The 16051-nt window shown below is 39.2% G+C and overlaps 1 protein-coding gene across 2 annotated transcripts in view; it reads left to right on the forward strand.

Moving 5' to 3' along the window:
- Positions 1-16051, forward strand: part of blnk (B cell linker) — a 25076-nt gene continuing 9025 nt past the window's right edge. The window contains exons 1-10 of one of the 2 annotated variants that reach the window (XM_086258398.1): positions 1-167; positions 396-458; positions 6661-6707; positions 12394-12459; positions 12995-13041; positions 14022-14065; positions 14144-14255; positions 14525-14616; positions 14714-14774; positions 14935-14997. In XM_086258398.1, coding sequence (XP_086114524.1) covers positions 99-167; positions 396-458; positions 6661-6707; positions 12394-12459; positions 12995-13041; positions 14022-14065; positions 14144-14255; positions 14525-14616; positions 14714-14774; positions 14935-14997 — 664 coding nt within the window. In that variant the 5' untranslated portion in view covers positions 1-98. Of the gene's footprint in view, positions 168-395; positions 459-6660; positions 6708-11859; positions 11996-12393; positions 12460-12994; positions 13042-14021; positions 14066-14143; positions 14256-14524; positions 14617-14713; positions 14775-14934; positions 14998-16051 lie in introns of those variants that run through there. The other variant, XM_086258400.1, reaches the window with a different exon arrangement.

The raw sequence follows: 16051 nt of genomic DNA on the forward strand, positions 1-16051 counted from the left end.
TGCTGAAGCTGCGCTAGAGCCGCGGTGCGTGACGGGTCAGTCTATTACTGTACTTCCAAAAGCACACTCGTACTCAGAGGTTCCCTGTAGAGACAGAAATGAACCTGCCGTCCAGAGAGGAGTGCGAGGGGTGGGACCAGGCAAAAGTAGCCTTCTTACTGTATAAGGTGAGTCCACTGGAAATGGGAGAGATGCTTGTGTTTTGTCGCACTTTAAATATTCACCAGTTCATTCTGAGGGTCACGTATAATGTTAATGTTAATGCACATAAGCGGCTAAAGTGTTAAAGTAAGACCAGGACATTAGATGACTGGAAGTTAAATGTTTGTTTGATTCAATAAGTGTGTGTAATTAGTCATTTAAAAATAGTGAATGGATATGTTTACTCTCCTCAGAATAATATGCAAGAATGCGCCGTCACCGTAAACAGACTGAAAATTAATGGACAGAGATTTCTGGTGAGTCTTTCCTCATTTGTACCTGAATAATCCAGAAATGGCTCTTTCTCCCACACAGTTACATAATCTACGAATCCACCCAGGATCATATCAGGGTTGTGGTTGTGTTCAGTTTGTTATTCTAATTAAAATGGTCAAATCCTGGCGAGCAGTTGTTATTATTGTGATTATGACATTAACAGCAGCAGAATAATTACATTTCCTCGAGCTGTTTATGCCATTTTGCTAGAAAACACACACACACAAAAAAAAAATTCAGTTGAGGTTGGTTTATTTGTAACACTCTCACTCTCTGTTACTCTGGCAGACATTTTTTTTATTGTTTTCTTGTTAAAATGTCACTGCTTGACGAACACACTTTTACTATGAATCTAAAAGCACGTTTCAAGTTGAAAAACAGGAGAGTTCACAGGATACGAAACATGACAAAAGCCGGTTGCATTACTTCCCACACTTGCTCTTTGTGTAAACTGTGGCCCTGCTAATGTGGAAGTCTGTGTATCTGTTGTAACTTCTGCCTTGGTTTCACCCTCGCTGCTCTGTCTCCATCATCCACGCCTTGCGTACAATCTCTGAGGCCTTTCTCATAGCTACCGAGAAGCAGGCTGCCAAACTGAGCGCAGCTGAGTGCCCCTGTTCGGGAGAGAGTAAGGAGTGTGAAATGAGTCTCATGGCTAATAAAGCTGTAATCCCCACTTACTTAAGTAAGTATCTCTAAATCTGCTTCAGTCATGAGGGGGAACGCTGTTTAAAGAGGATTTTATGCAGCAAATAACTGAAGTGAGGGTTTATAACTCCCTAATATTTGGTGTTTTGGGGGATCTTTATAATACTTCAGTAAAAACCTCCCACACACTGCCAAGCCTGAAGAAGCTTTCATTCATATGCATCTTTTAAGTGGACGCTTATGCACACTTCTTGCCACGCTCTAAATTAGAGCAGCGGCCTAGTCGCCTATTCATTATTCAATGACCCTGAGCTAACTCTACTTTAGGTGGGATATTGCATCACTGAAGTGCATAGTTCAAAAAAAAAAGATGCGGATTTTATCAGTCAAATTGATTAATACTTCAGAGCAGAGGCTTTGATGTGCACGTTAACATCACCAATCTGAAATATACATATACATGCAGTATGTGTATCGATTGATAGATCTCCTTAGCTATGGATCCAGCCAGTGCACGCTTAAGTAAACCCATGCTTTTATTGAGTGGCTGCCCAGCTTTTTAGTTTAACTAGCTTCAAGGTTGCGGTGTCTGACAGACATTCCCCAGTCAAACTTTTAAGCTTTTTTTTAGCCAGTATTTTTACTGCAGCAAAGGAATTTGATCTATAAATAAAATCCCCAACCAGCTTCTCGATGGATCACTTTTGGATGAAATTTCCTTCTGCTGTTCGGTGTCCTCAGAGGCTGAATCACGCTGACTTTTGTAAACCTCTAACTTTTTCTCCAGTGCCGCAAGAGGAGGTCGACATTTGTGGTTCAGAGCAAAGTGGCTCAACAACAACTGGGTTCACGGGCATAAAATTTGCAGCAAATATTCTGTGTTTTGTTTTGCTCTTGACTTTATACTTTGCTCCACAAGCAGGTTGGCATTTTTAACTATTGTGTAGCATATGCAAGCAATTTGCACAAATCATAGACTGTATATAATACTTCATGTTATATAATTCGCTATTTTAAGTTCTACAGTACAGATATTTGTGGTTTGATTACCTCCTGGTTGTCCCTCCAATCAAATGCTCCCATCAGTATCATCTTGTTAGCATTGCTACTAGAATATATTAGCAAGCTGATTTTAGGCTGTTTTGACTGTATATAAAATATGGACACCTGCTAGTTTGTGAAGGCTTTAAGCATGTTGGCTGTCACAGTGAAGTGGGGTGTGATAAGCAAGGGCCTTGACTGAAAAATCTGAGCACTCTTGTCAATCACAAGGTGGATCCTGAAGCATTAGTGGCTCTACAAGTAACCATAATTTACAAAACAACCAGACAGAGAAGATTTCTAACTCACAACTTATACTACAGCCCAGTCAAGAAACTGTTTTCTGAAGTTATTAGTGGAATCCTTTTCCTATAGACAACCAGTCTTTGTCAAACAACCAGGAAGGTCGCCCCCTAATGGTAATGATAAAGAATGCAGAAGCTTCACTTTTCAGATCTGGAACGTTACAGAAGAGTTATGGCACTACATGTTCACTGGTGTTTATGAGCATGCTTACAGAAAGTGTATAAAGTTGTCTGTGTTTGACTGAATAGCTTCATAGATACATATATTTGGAAAATATCTGAAAAAAGTCATTACTGTAAAGACATTTGTGTCTTTGAGAAAGGTTTTGTTTGGATTTTCAGTTGACGAAATCCAGCAGATGGTGCTCTTTACTTTCTCTACTACGAGTGACGCTGCTCATTGCAACTATCCAGTTCCTCTTCTATTTTTGACAAACATCCTGAAATTGCCCCTGGCAGTGTAATGTCACTTCCTTTATTTTACAAGAGCAACCTTTTTTAAAGATTCAGTGGTTGAATCATCAGTGTGCTTCCGAAAATATGCGAATATACGTTTTTGTATTGTTTGAAGGGGTTGTGTTTGCCTGTGTTGACCTAAAATCACATTTGACAACAACTGCAGTGTTGTTGACGCTCCAGCGACATCACTGAAACAACTAATTATTAATAAACGGAGAATTTTTAAAGACATTATTTGCCTCTTCTACAGGTTTTTAAAATCCAGCAAAGAAGAAGAAACATTTGTAGTAAGTTATTTTTGACTCATCAGGAGCTCAGCGTGTGTCCAGAAGCAGAGCAGGGCCTGCACTTTGGTATCTGAATGTCATCCAGCGACCATGCTTCTGCTGAGCATTGCCTTTGGCTTATTTTACATATTCATGTGATGTACAGTGGCTGGAGCAAAGGTCATAAAATCCATTTTTTTTAAAAAGTGTAAGCATGCAACACAGATCTGAACTACTTTCATATGGAAACGTCATCGTCAGCTCCTGCCTCGAATGCATCTTATTCACATTGCACCCACAACGCGTGGTCACGATTTAGCGGTAAGAATGAAAGGTGGGAAAAGAAAAACAGTTTTATTCCGTATGAGCGGTGGATGGCTGTATAATACAGTACGGAGCGGAATGACAGACAGTCAGCGCAGCGCAGATAAAGGTAATCTCTGTCTTTTTGATGCCACATTCGCTCACACAGGTAGACAGGTTAAAAGCGATATGTGGAAGCAGAAGATCAAAAGAACTGTCAGCTTCCATCTCTGTAATGCCGCCTGTGTGTGGCGGCTATGTGGGGAAGCCACTTTCAGCTTCGGTGTATCACATTGACATTACAAACAAAGGCCCCTCGAAAAAAAACCCACATATGCTTCCATTGCAGATGCTTCCTATGGAGCACATATAGCACATCTGCATATAGTTGCCACTTTATTAGGTGCAGGGTTGGACTGCTTTTTGCATTCAGAAGTGTCTTGTGCTGGAAACATACCTCAGAGATTTTAATCCATACTTACATGATAGTATCACAGCTTCGTGTCCGTAATGCGATGCTCCCAGTTCCACCTGTTAAAGAGCAGCTGTAGGGTGTACCTAATAAAGTGACTTGTATACGGGCCAGCAGTATATATTTCTGTTTTGCCGTTGGCCTTAAAAATCTACAGCGGCACTCTGCAATAATATATCCTCAGCGTAATAAGCAGTAATTCTTTAGTCTCACTGAATCTAATTTGAATTTTGACACAGCTGCCTCGTAATGGATAACAGAGCCACAAAGCAGGAAAAACACCTTAAACCAGAATTAGCTTGTCGACATCCAGTGTAGATTTGTGAACATGTGGAAAGTCTCTCACCTAATGACAGTCATGAGACCTTGTGCAGCTGCCGTGAAAGAACCGAGGGGTAATTTTGTGGCCGTGTAGCTGCGAAGCTGTTCTCTCTATCGTGAAATGAAACTCGTTTCAACGAGAAGTATTAACAAATGTTCGGTGCGTCAGACCCTTGCCCTTGCTGTTTGCCACTCCGACAGCAAACCACTCATGAACAGAAACAAGAATAGTGGTCGTCTGTGCACCTGGTTTAGGGTGAAACCGAGATTTCACACTGACGCAATGTAGACTTTCCAGTGGGATATTCTGTGATTTTAATGTGTTTATTACCATCAATAGTTTTGAGTCACTTTTAAATAACAGTTGGAAAATTTTCTCATTTATCTTACAAGAAAAAACCCACCCTAGGGTTGGTTTTTGCCAGGCCTGCTTGGCTTGTTTGCTTTAAACATGCTCTCCACCTTTTTAGCAGTTTTAGCTCCCTTCCACCTCTTAAATGTGTGTATTTATTATATAGATTATGAATGGTATTGATTTTGAGGGCCATTACAAACTAGGTTAGACTATAAATGCTATTGTGTGCTGCCTGGTTCATGTGACATACTTGTCCCTGTTTAAAAATAAACTACTTCTACAAATGAAAGCTAAAATCTCACTTTGGTTTATTACATACGCATGAATGACTGCACAGGGAAGTAATTTCAGATATAGCCTTTATCTTGCTAATGCTACTATCAGTATCGTCAAGGTTAAAAATGTCACATCATGACAATGAAAAAATGGTTTACAAGAAGACTGTGAAAAGGAAAAATGCCCCATTCACATTTACTAACAGGCCTGACGGAAGATCTAAAAGCATGTAAAGCATTGCAGTGTGACCATGAGCATTTTTAAAATGATAAAACGTGGACTCTGGGCCTACTGGAAAAAAGGGAACGGATGCACCTTGTAGAGCTGTTGTGTCTCATTTGAACAAGCACAGACACTCCTATAAATAATTCACTGTGTGAGCTGTGCCTGAGTATCCACTGGGGCAGACTATTTGATATTTCATTCGGTGTCAAAAGGCTAAGTCTGATTTTATACAGATGTTTTTTTCTTCTTCCTGTAAGACTGCGTGATGATCAAGTGTGTATCTGCGAGGGCAAGGATCAGTGCTTTGAAGGAGGCACAGTCTTTCATATTAAGCGATCTCACTTTTAAATTTACAGATGATTAAATCCCAATCTCAGTCTTAAAGTGCTTCAGCTATGCTATGGGCTTATTCCTAGAGGTAATGCGGCTTTTTGTTCAACCGAAACACACACATCAAGGTAGTGTGAGCTGAATTACTAACTCCCCTCCCTGTTTGATTTCTCTTATAAATAAACAGCTACTGTTTAATCAGCTTAACAGCATATCATTACACAGGTTTCACATCATACTTATTGAATAAAGGACCAATTATACATCATTCTTACGTTAAATTCAGACGCTTTATATTACAGCCTGTTATGACACGCCTCCGTCGGGTCACGTGACGTCTCGCAAACTAAAATTCCCAACTTTTCCCAAACATTTGTGGCCGTGGATCCTCATTACATTACAGCAAATTTAAAACGGAAGAGAGACAGAGCAAGTAACGACCTGGAGCAATGAATTATGAATGAAGAGGGGAATACATAATTTAGCGGAATTTGTTGCATATTTTATGGTAATCATTTTCCTTTCATTTACAAATCACAAACGCCTTACTGCAACACAGACATTATGAATACGACAAAAAAAAAACCCTAATACAAGCGCAGTCGGCTAAACTTTTTTTTTAATGTGAGATCATTTAGAAAATTGGGTAATATGATAATATGGTTGGGATTTGTTTGTATTAAGACGAGCGAGCCAAACCTGAAGGGCGACAACAAACAAAACAGCCAACGTTCATTTAATGTTGATTTCAAAATTATTTTCTATCAGCTTTTAGTTTAGAATTAATTCTTATAAAAGCACTCTGTTAATAAAAAAAATATGTTACTCCGGTGTTAGTAGATATTTGGGCTCATAAGCAAGACGCTCAGCCCACAGCTTTCCTGTGAAATTACTGGAGTATGTTACCAACAGCACTTTTAGGTTCGTGTCTGAATGTGGCTAAACTGTGCCCTTTTTTGAGCTACAGCGAAGTTTGAGCACATGTGCCTCCAAAAAAGGCCCTAAGTGAGATGCTGCCATCTTTTGTTCCTAAAGAGGTAATGCATTCATGTCTCTTCTGCTCCAGTAAAGGTGACATCCTCGCCGTATCATCTCTGCTGAAAGGAATCACTCTGTAGTCTTTTATTTTCCTCCCATCCTGTCACATTTTTTTAACAGTTGATTTCTCTGATGTTCTTTCAGAACCTGAGTGAAAGTGACTTGAGCAAGTTTAGTCTCATCCACCAGCCGTAAGTAACACCCTCGTACCTCTGTCATCACACCCCTCAATCATATCCTCCTTTTCTCTCCCCCCGTCTCCGTCCTTCAGTTCTCCTTTTCTCTCATTTCTTTTTATTGTTGCTGCTGCAGTTTGACAAAACAAACCACAGGCTGACTGATCTCTCTGTCCAGAGCTACAAAACATTTCACAACAACACTAGCTGGCCATTTCATTAGGTACGCCTGTTCGACTGCTCATTAACTCTAATATCTCATTAGCTGATTGCATGGGCAGCATCATGGATGCTGGTGCCAAACTGCAAACCATAAGCATTTTTTTTCTCTTAAAAAGAGAAAATATCCAGTGAGTGAATGTTCTCTGAGTGAAAAGCTCTTCTTGAGATCAGAGGTCAGAGGAGAATGGTCTGACTGCTTTCAGCTGACAGGAAGCTCCAGTGCCGCAATCGGTTAGCGCGCGGTACTTATATGACAGAACACTGTGCTGTTGCCGAGGTTATGAGTTTGAGCTTCATAACCTCGGCACCTGGAGGACAGGTGCAGCTAAAGGCTAGGTTTGTGACCAGTGTTGGTCAAGTTACTTGAAAAAAGTAATCAGTAACTAATAATGATTACTTCCCCAAAAAAGTAATCACTTTACTGATTACTTATTTTTGAAAGTAATTAGTTACTAATTACTAATTAGTTACTAAACATAATTTACAACCTGAATAGGTGATAAAGCAATAGATCTTTCAGCCCAATTCTACTTTCTGCCTAATCTATCATATAAAATGTAATCAAATGGAAAAGTCTCTTTTTAAAATTTGTTTTATTAGTTTTAATCTTTTAACTTTATGCATCAAGCAAAAAATTATATTTTTTATATAGTGGTTCTGTTGCTCTATTTTCACCTGTAGCAGGATTGGGGCAGGCGGAGGTTTGCCCTGGTGCAGGTTTGCCGCAGCGGTCAGTGGAAGAATCCGCGAGTTTGTGAATTTACCATTCCGTGGTAACGCACTCGGTGCTTGCTCGGAAGTTAAGGGGTTTTTCCGCTGTAAAAAGACGTTTTCTTCCCACGCAGTGAGCAGCGGACGCTAATGTTTTTGGCACTTTTTACGAATCAAACTCAAAGTAAGGTCAGTACTTCCATGCTTTAAACACTGCATGGTGTTGAATCCTCCCAATTCTTTGATCTTTGGGCTGAAGGAAGAACGGTGTATAAATGCTCAATCAACAGTCATTTTATTCCATACAATTCTCATTATTCCATACAACACTTTTGCGCAATACATCCGGATGGGAGATGTGCCGATGAGGGTAACAGCAGATCTCGAGGTGTATGACCATTTCTCACATTCTTATAGCTTCAGCCCCCCTCCAGCGTCATAAAACCTAAACATCCACATTCTTTCTCTCTCAGTGAGCCTAAGTTATGACCTTGGCTTCCTGTGCAGTATGTTCTGTTCCTTTCTAATCAGACAAATAAGGCCATGATTCTCTGAAAACAGTATTTCTTATAATGCAGCTGTATCATACATCATAAAACAATATCACTCATTCACAATAAATCAGCAGTCTAATGTAACACAAATCAGTTTAATAAATGTAATAGTTATCCCCTTTTTCTAAGTCAGGAGAATAATGCAAACTAAAACTACATAATAATTTCACAATCTTTAATTAGGGGTATAACATGGCATAAGATGATATAATAACCTCAAAATTTATCATACTCTCTCCCACACTCGATATATTATCCATTCTTGATCTGCACACAGCTGTTGCCACGAACGTCGCACTCGCTTACGTCATTGTCATGAGACACTCACAAAAGAATCCTGGTTTTAGTAACGTAGTAACGCAGTAACGCAGTAACGCAGTGTGCTTACGGGAAAGTAACGGTAATCTAAATACCTTTTTTGCAATAGTAATCCCTTACTTTACTCGTTACTTAAAAAAAGTAATCAGATTACAGATTACTGCCCATCTCTGTTTGTGACTCCCACACAAGTTCGGTTCCCTCCCGGTATCCAGTAAGGGTCCTGGCTAGAGCTCCATGCTAAAAGCCCTGGAATGGCGCGGCTACGTCTGCAGCTCGGACACAAGCATTTCACTACATGTTCAATAAATGTTGTACTGTGTATGCGACAAATAAAATTTGTATTAAGGAAGGTAACAGCAACAATATAACCACTCATTACAAAGTGTGCAGGAGTGCGTGTCTGATCGCAGAGCACATCAGACCTTATTGCAGATGGGCTACATTAGCAGAAAACCACACTGGTTGCCCCTCTTGTAAGTAAGTACAGGAAACCAAGGTTACCCAGGCCAACCGAAATTAGACATTAGAAGACTGACCTATAGAAGCAGTAGACTCCAAGTGATAAAGTGTGACTGCCCCAGATCTGCTTGTATTCATGTGTAAATAAGAGAAGGAGCAGAAATGAAATTACAATATTTGTGTGTGTGCTCGCGTACAGCTGGTTTCCGCTGGATCTGTGTACATGCACAGATGTGTTTGGGGAAGTTAGGGTGTCTGACTGCACCTGCACATGTGGCTGCATGTGTGTTCTTGTTTGTATGGTATGTACCCGTTAATGTATTCCCGTGTGTGTGATATAAACAGACACCATTAAGCTACAATTACTTGTTTCAACCGGCATGCTCTGTGAAAAAAAATTAAACTAGAAAATAAAAAATTAAATTAATTATTACGTGTTTCTTGAAAATTGTGCATTATTAAAATCTAAGTGAAACTTTCCTTGCGTGGAAAATTCAAATATTGTAACATAAATACAACATATTGTACTTAAATCTTAGAGTGAAATGTAAAAATATTTATCTCATCATTTTAACAGCATGTACAAAAGTCATTAGCTGAAAAAAAACACATCTTACCAAATAACCACTTTAAATCTGCATCTGTAGATATTCTTTAGACATTAGCAACAAAAATAGACAATTTCTTCCCATTTGTTTAGTGAAATATACCAAGAAATGCCAAAAATAACGCAGTTTGACAGGGTTAAAATAGTATTTTTGCACCAAGAAGGTGATTCACAAAGACTTATTAGCTAGAAAGAAAACTTGGCTTATTTCTGTGTGAGTGTACAGTGTGTCCACCAACACTGATGCATCACTGGGTTAGAAAACACACTATGAGTCATGGATTGGCCTCCCCAGAGCCCGGACCTCAACATTATTGAAACAGTGTGGGATCATCTCGACAGAGAACGAAACAAGAAGCAGCCAAAGAAGAGCTTTGAATGTCCTTCAAGACACGTGGAGAACTACTCTTGAAGACTACTTAAAAGAATGACATGCAAGTTTTCTTAAGAGAGTTCCTGCTTCTTCTTTTTTTTCTTAAATAAAGGTGGTCATACCAATTACCGATTAGAATTGTTCAAACTGCTTTGCCCTATATACTGTGTTTCCATATGTTTGCACTTGTTTCCATAAATGGGTGCACTTCTTTCCTTGCAAACTATAAAAAAATGAAGAGTGTCTCCAGATATTTGCACACTGTAAATATTTTATTTACCAATAAAATTGGTAAAAAAAATAGCAACTACAAATTCAAATGTAAAACTGGAAGCCCTGAACTTCCATACTTGGTCTTTTATTTTCTTTTATCCCATCACTCATTCACTTGTCAAACCATAAAGTTACTTTGAAAAAAGCAGCACCGTGCAGTTTGTAGGTCCACACTATGCACAGTATGATTCAGAGCACACGAAATCCAATCTGAAAAGCCACTTTTTGCAACACTTTCACATGTTATGTAACATGAAATGGACACACGCTTCCGTATATAGAAAGAAAAAAGTGACAAAGGTGAAGTGACAGACTGAATATCTCATACTGTGTTCGCATGTATTTTTATACACTCACTGGTACAACTGCGTGCTACCACAAATGTTGAAACAGCCAATCGCATGGCAGCAACTCAAAGCATTTAGGTATTCAAGATATCCTGCTGAAGTTCAGCTAGTGTATTCAAATGGGGAAGAAATGTTATTTGAGTGTTTCTGTGGTTGTTGCTGTGAGATCAGGAGGGTCTGACTATTTGAGAAACTGCTGCTCAACTGCGATCTTCCCACACAACCATCTCCAGGGTTTACAGAGAATGGTCCAAAAGCAAGAAACTGTGTGACAGGCCGTTCTCTTGGTGAAAACTCAACAACTCAATGCCAGAGGTCAGAGATTTGAGCTGATAGGAAGGTAACTGTAACTTAATTAACAAATCGTACCAAGCAAGGTGTGCATTCAGATGGTTAGGTCATGGATCCGTCCTGCCTTGTTCAGGCGAGAGGTGGTGGTGTAATGATGATGTCAGATATTTTCTTGGCTTCTTTGGGGCTTATGGTATGACTGTCCTCATACAGTATGCTGACTTCTGTTCTCATTGCGAGATCTGTTTAGATATTACCTTAAAAGTCCAAAGTTGTCTCTTTACTTCTTACCATGCACAACTTCCTCATATTACATCTTCCTCTGACTATGATTAAAGGCAGAGTAGACGTTTTTTTAGCAAAACAAAAACCGAGAAAAGAAATTCCCATGATGATCGCATACATGCTGTAGTAAATCAACTTCCTTCCAGGCTAACATGAGAGGCAGCATACTTGTTATTTTTCCTTCTTCTTTATAGAACAGGGTTACAACATGGTACTTTCCATGACATAATGACCTTAACAACAGATCATTTTTAAGGCTAAAAGCATAAGTTAGACATGCATTAACAAAGATATATTAGTTGAAACAGAGTGTTAAATAATAAAACACTCTGTTAGAGGAAGTTAGCAGAGTTGTACGTGTAATTGTGGCAAGTTCCAAGTCACCTTTCAATCTGTTGTATAACATACCGATAACTCGAAGTCATTCTCTAGAAATTTCCTATATATGAAGTTATCTACAGTTGGTAAAATATCAGTGTTTGGAAGGGTGGAATTGAAGTGAGTCAAGGTAGATGTGATGTAAGAGGGCTGCTGAAAGTATGGCCACTGAAACCTATTTTTGAGAGTGTGTGTGTGTGTGTGTGTGTGTGTGTGTGTGTGTGTGTGTGTGTGTGTGTGTGTGAAGGGGAGTGGAAAAGAGAAGTGATTTGTCTGACAGAGGTGGCTCGAGCAAATTCCCTCCCCTGTGTGAGAAGGACGTGACTAAACAAAGGCAGGGTTCATTTACAATTCTGCGAAAAATTCGGCAGTCGACCTTTACCGCATGACAGGAATGTGGCCCGAAAAATGTAAACTTTTGGATCAAACATGAACATGGATACGTTAGGTAAACTGGCTGCTCCTGCCACAGCAAAGATCCGGTAAGAAGATGGGTTTTGTTGTAAATTTCGCGTGAGCGTTGTTGCTTTAAGCCAATTTTTAGTTTGTTTCAAATGTACAAGGAGTATAATTAGCAACAAAAAAAAGAAAAACAAAGCTATGATTTTTTTTTTATGTATCTTTTTTATGTTCTGCTTGGTAATATGTTCTGCAATTCATTACAAAACACTGTAAAACTACAAAAATGTCCATATAGACTTGTATTCATTGTATTCAGCAAAATGCCTCTAAACTCTGTCTGGAAAAGTGAAATGAGGAACTTATGTGAATGCTTCTTTGGAAAGTACTTTTTAAAGCTGAGAAACAAGACAAATTACATGTGCATGTACAACTGCATTTATTTATGACTTCTGTATGAAACCTTATGTTTGCGTTCCAGGCAGCTTCAGAAGATCGTTCAAGATATCAAGAAAAATGATGGCAGCTTCCTGAATAAACTAAAAAGGTCAGTTTCTTAGAATGAAAGCTTTGATTTTCTGCATGGGAAAGTTACACAGTTGATCAATTTATCTGTCCTGCTACAGTCAAAGAAAAGAAAAGCCTGGTGATCTAAAAGCAAAAGAAAAAAAAAGTCCATGCGGTTTGTGTACATGCACCAGTGGAGAACGTCGATTCCTCTTTCACAACCGTTGGAAAAAGAGACGCAAAGCAAAAATAACTAAAACAGATGGCATCTCTCTCACTTTCCTTTCCTGAAATGAGTCCCCTCAAAACACGCTAAGGATAGAAACTGACACACAAAGGCCATTTATTCAACTCGTGTCTTATGTTTGCAAAAGACTGCTAACTGCATTTGTGCGTGTCATCCTTTTGTGGTTTTACAGCCTTCATGAAGTGAACACACATTTGCTTAAGTTTAAGTGGTCAATGAGTGCACTTTGTTCCACTGCCGAGTTGTCTAATGACAGTGTGTGTGTGTGTGTGTGTGTGTGTGTGTGTGTGTGTGTGTGTGTGTGTGTGTGTGTGTGTGTGTGAGACAGGCTGACAAACAAACCGGTGCCCACAGTACCGGCGAGAGACTACAGAGGTAAGAACTGAGTCATTAGCCCATATAGTACACTGAAGGAGTCAGACATGTAGATTACAGGTCACTGTAATCTACATGTCTGTACAGGGCACAAAGATTCACCTGAGCGGGGCTCCTTGTGTTATTCCTATCCCAGTACAGAGACATCAATGGGACACTTGCTACAAAAAAATATATAACTTTGACGTTTCTGACTCATCTCATTAAGACTCACAAAGTTTCTTTTGACTTCTGATGCTCTTGGACGGGATTTTTATTTTTTGTACAGCGTGGGGGTTTCAGACTTTGTCCCACGTGTCTCCTTTGTGCAACTGTAGGAATGGAAACTTTTAAAGAAATCAATCTGTACACATACAGCCATATGTATTTTTAACTCTAGAAACACAAATTTGACATTTTGAAAGAAGAGAAGTTTGCTATCACTCTCCAGTTTTGATTTGCCGATACCTGCTAGCTTTCTATGAAATAATCTCCTGAACTCTATCACCACATTAGACATAAACATTTACATCTGAATTACAAGTCATCAGGCTGGATTATTATTTTTTAACGTACATCTTTGATTTTTTTGCCTCCGTGTCCATGCTTGAAGGTACAAATTTACTATTAAACAAACTGCAGCTCAGTCAGATCACCTGTTTTCAGATATTGGCTTGATAACCTCTTTGCTTAATTGTATAAAACTTACACAAAAGTAAAGTGTAAAAGTACAGAATGATAAAATTGCATCATTTTAAACGACTGAGAGACTTTAGTCTACAGTTCAAGAGGTGAGGAGACACACATCACTGGCTCCACAACCGAAACACTGAGTTTTGAGGTTTTACTCTAAAATTGTGCTCTAACACCTGCTGAGTTTCGTTGGTTGCCAGGTTTTACTGTTTTTAGAAATTTGGCTTTAATAACAGCAACGATTGCGTTTCCACATCTTGATTTCTTCCTCTTTGTTACGAAAATGCCTTAAACCTCTGTGTTTACAGATGACCACAGGGAAAGCGACGATCAGCTGTCGGATTCTGATTACGTAAGTTAGAAAAATGCTCATTTTAAATGATTCTTACACTTGCTGATACGCTTGCTATTAAAAGCGTGTTTATTCCAGGACAATGACACATATGAGGATCCACGTGATGATGACAGCTACGAACCTCCTCCTAGCCACAGAGTCTTCACCGCACCTCCCTCTGGTTCCTTCCCAAGGGGCGAGTATGTCGGTCAGTAGTCCTTTGACCTTTTTTGTGACTATACATACATGCTTTTTTTTTCTTTGCTTTTTTTTTTTGTTTGTTTCACTGATGGTGCTTTTGAAAATTTACGCAATGTTGACTTCTTTTTATAAAGTTTCTATAGCCTTGAAACTCACTCTTTTGCAGTCATCCCTACATTTCTGCAGAAGTGTGACAAACACACATTGAGTTGCAATACACCAAGCTGTCTCCATGCAAATGATGTCCCTTTTTCTGGTTCTGCTTCTCCTTTTCAGACAGCCCGCCCAAGCGGCCACCCAAGAAGCCCCTCTGCCCAACTAAGTTCAAAGAGCTACCCCCTGAACCCCCAAACGTGGGAAGTGATGAAGTAAGGCCACTTTGATGTGTCATTTCAGTTACATTTCACTACATATTTTAAAATATCTTCCAACGAATGTGGGGATGTTGTCTCTGTTGCTTTTTAGGAGGACTACATAAATCCAGAGGACAATGACAACTATATAGAACCTTCAGAGAATCCTAGCAGTAAGCTACAAGTCAAACATAGAGAAGAAAAAAAAAGATCTGTGCTTTGCAATATGCTGAATAACAGCTGGAATTTGAATTAAACCAGAAAACAACATAAAATACAAATAGTTACAGGAAAAATAATAACAGTCCTTTCTATGCTTTTCCTCATACGCAGTGAACAGTGGGAACAAAGCTACAAGAGACCTTCCCAAGTTACCACAGCGGACTCCAAGTCCCGGTGGGTAAAGCACATGGCCAGAGGGGTGTGCAGTGGTCCATCGTTTATCACGGGGGTTACGTTCTAAACGTATTTCGCGATCAGTGAAATCTGCGAAGTAGCCAACTTTATTTTTTACAATTATTATAGATGTTTTAAGGCTGTAAAACCCCTCACTACACACTTTATACACTTTTCTCACACAGGCATGAACATTTTCACACTTTTCTCTCTTGTTTAAACACTTTCAAAGTTCTAACCTTGGTAGAACAAAAAGTCCAGTATTATAGAATGAAACCAAAGGCACCCACGGTTGCTTTGATGGTGCAAAACGTCTCGTCAACATTGTTGTTTGTTGGGGATAAAACAAACATAGAGTACTGCACTTCCGAGTCACACTGCTAGCTTATTAAGATTTATGTAAATTTGACAAGCTGAACACATTCTGTACTGTGCAGGAGACACGGCACGAGATTGACTGACAATGGTCTACAGCCAATCAGAACGCAGAATAAAATGTGCTGTTAAAAAAAAAAGAAAAAAGAAAAAAAAGAGAAAAAACGTACAAAATTACACACAAAAAAAATCTGCGAAACAGCGAATCCGCAAAAGGTGAACCACATTATACCGAGGGACCACTGTACTACAAAGCAAGATTAATGGGTTAAAACGGTTTGCGCCAAGTGCAATGTACATTCTTTGCTGAGTGAATACATTTTACATGTGCAAGCAGTTAGGCTTTACTAACATCATGAACAAAGCCCAGCTGTAAAGTTGCAGCGGTGCAAACTGTGCACCTCATTGTCATGGGACTTTACTCATACGATGATGCAACAAAAAGTGTAAATGATTTTGTACTTGATTAGTATCTGCTGCTAAACGCTAATGTCAGCTTGACAACATGTTGTGTGCTAGTACCTCTTGTTGCAAAAACATTAGTTTGGGCACTTGTCAAAACGTTAGCGATTAGAGGCTAGGCTGCTTTGTTATTCTATCTTACTACATTTTTTTTAGTAGTAAATAAGTTTTGCATGTGTTTTGTAAACTACATTATCAAGTTTATTAAAATTAGAGC

This window comes from Aulonocara sp. 'chitande type north' Nkhata Bay, linkage group LG13, assembly GCF_057382095.1.
Source record: "Aulonocara sp. 'chitande type north' Nkhata Bay isolate Kocher_YH1m ecotype deep benthic linkage group LG13, A_spYH_male_GT1.1, whole genome shotgun sequence".
Lineage (NCBI taxonomy): Eukaryota > Metazoa > Chordata > Actinopteri > Cichliformes > Cichlidae > Aulonocara > Aulonocara sp. 'chitande type north' Nkhata Bay.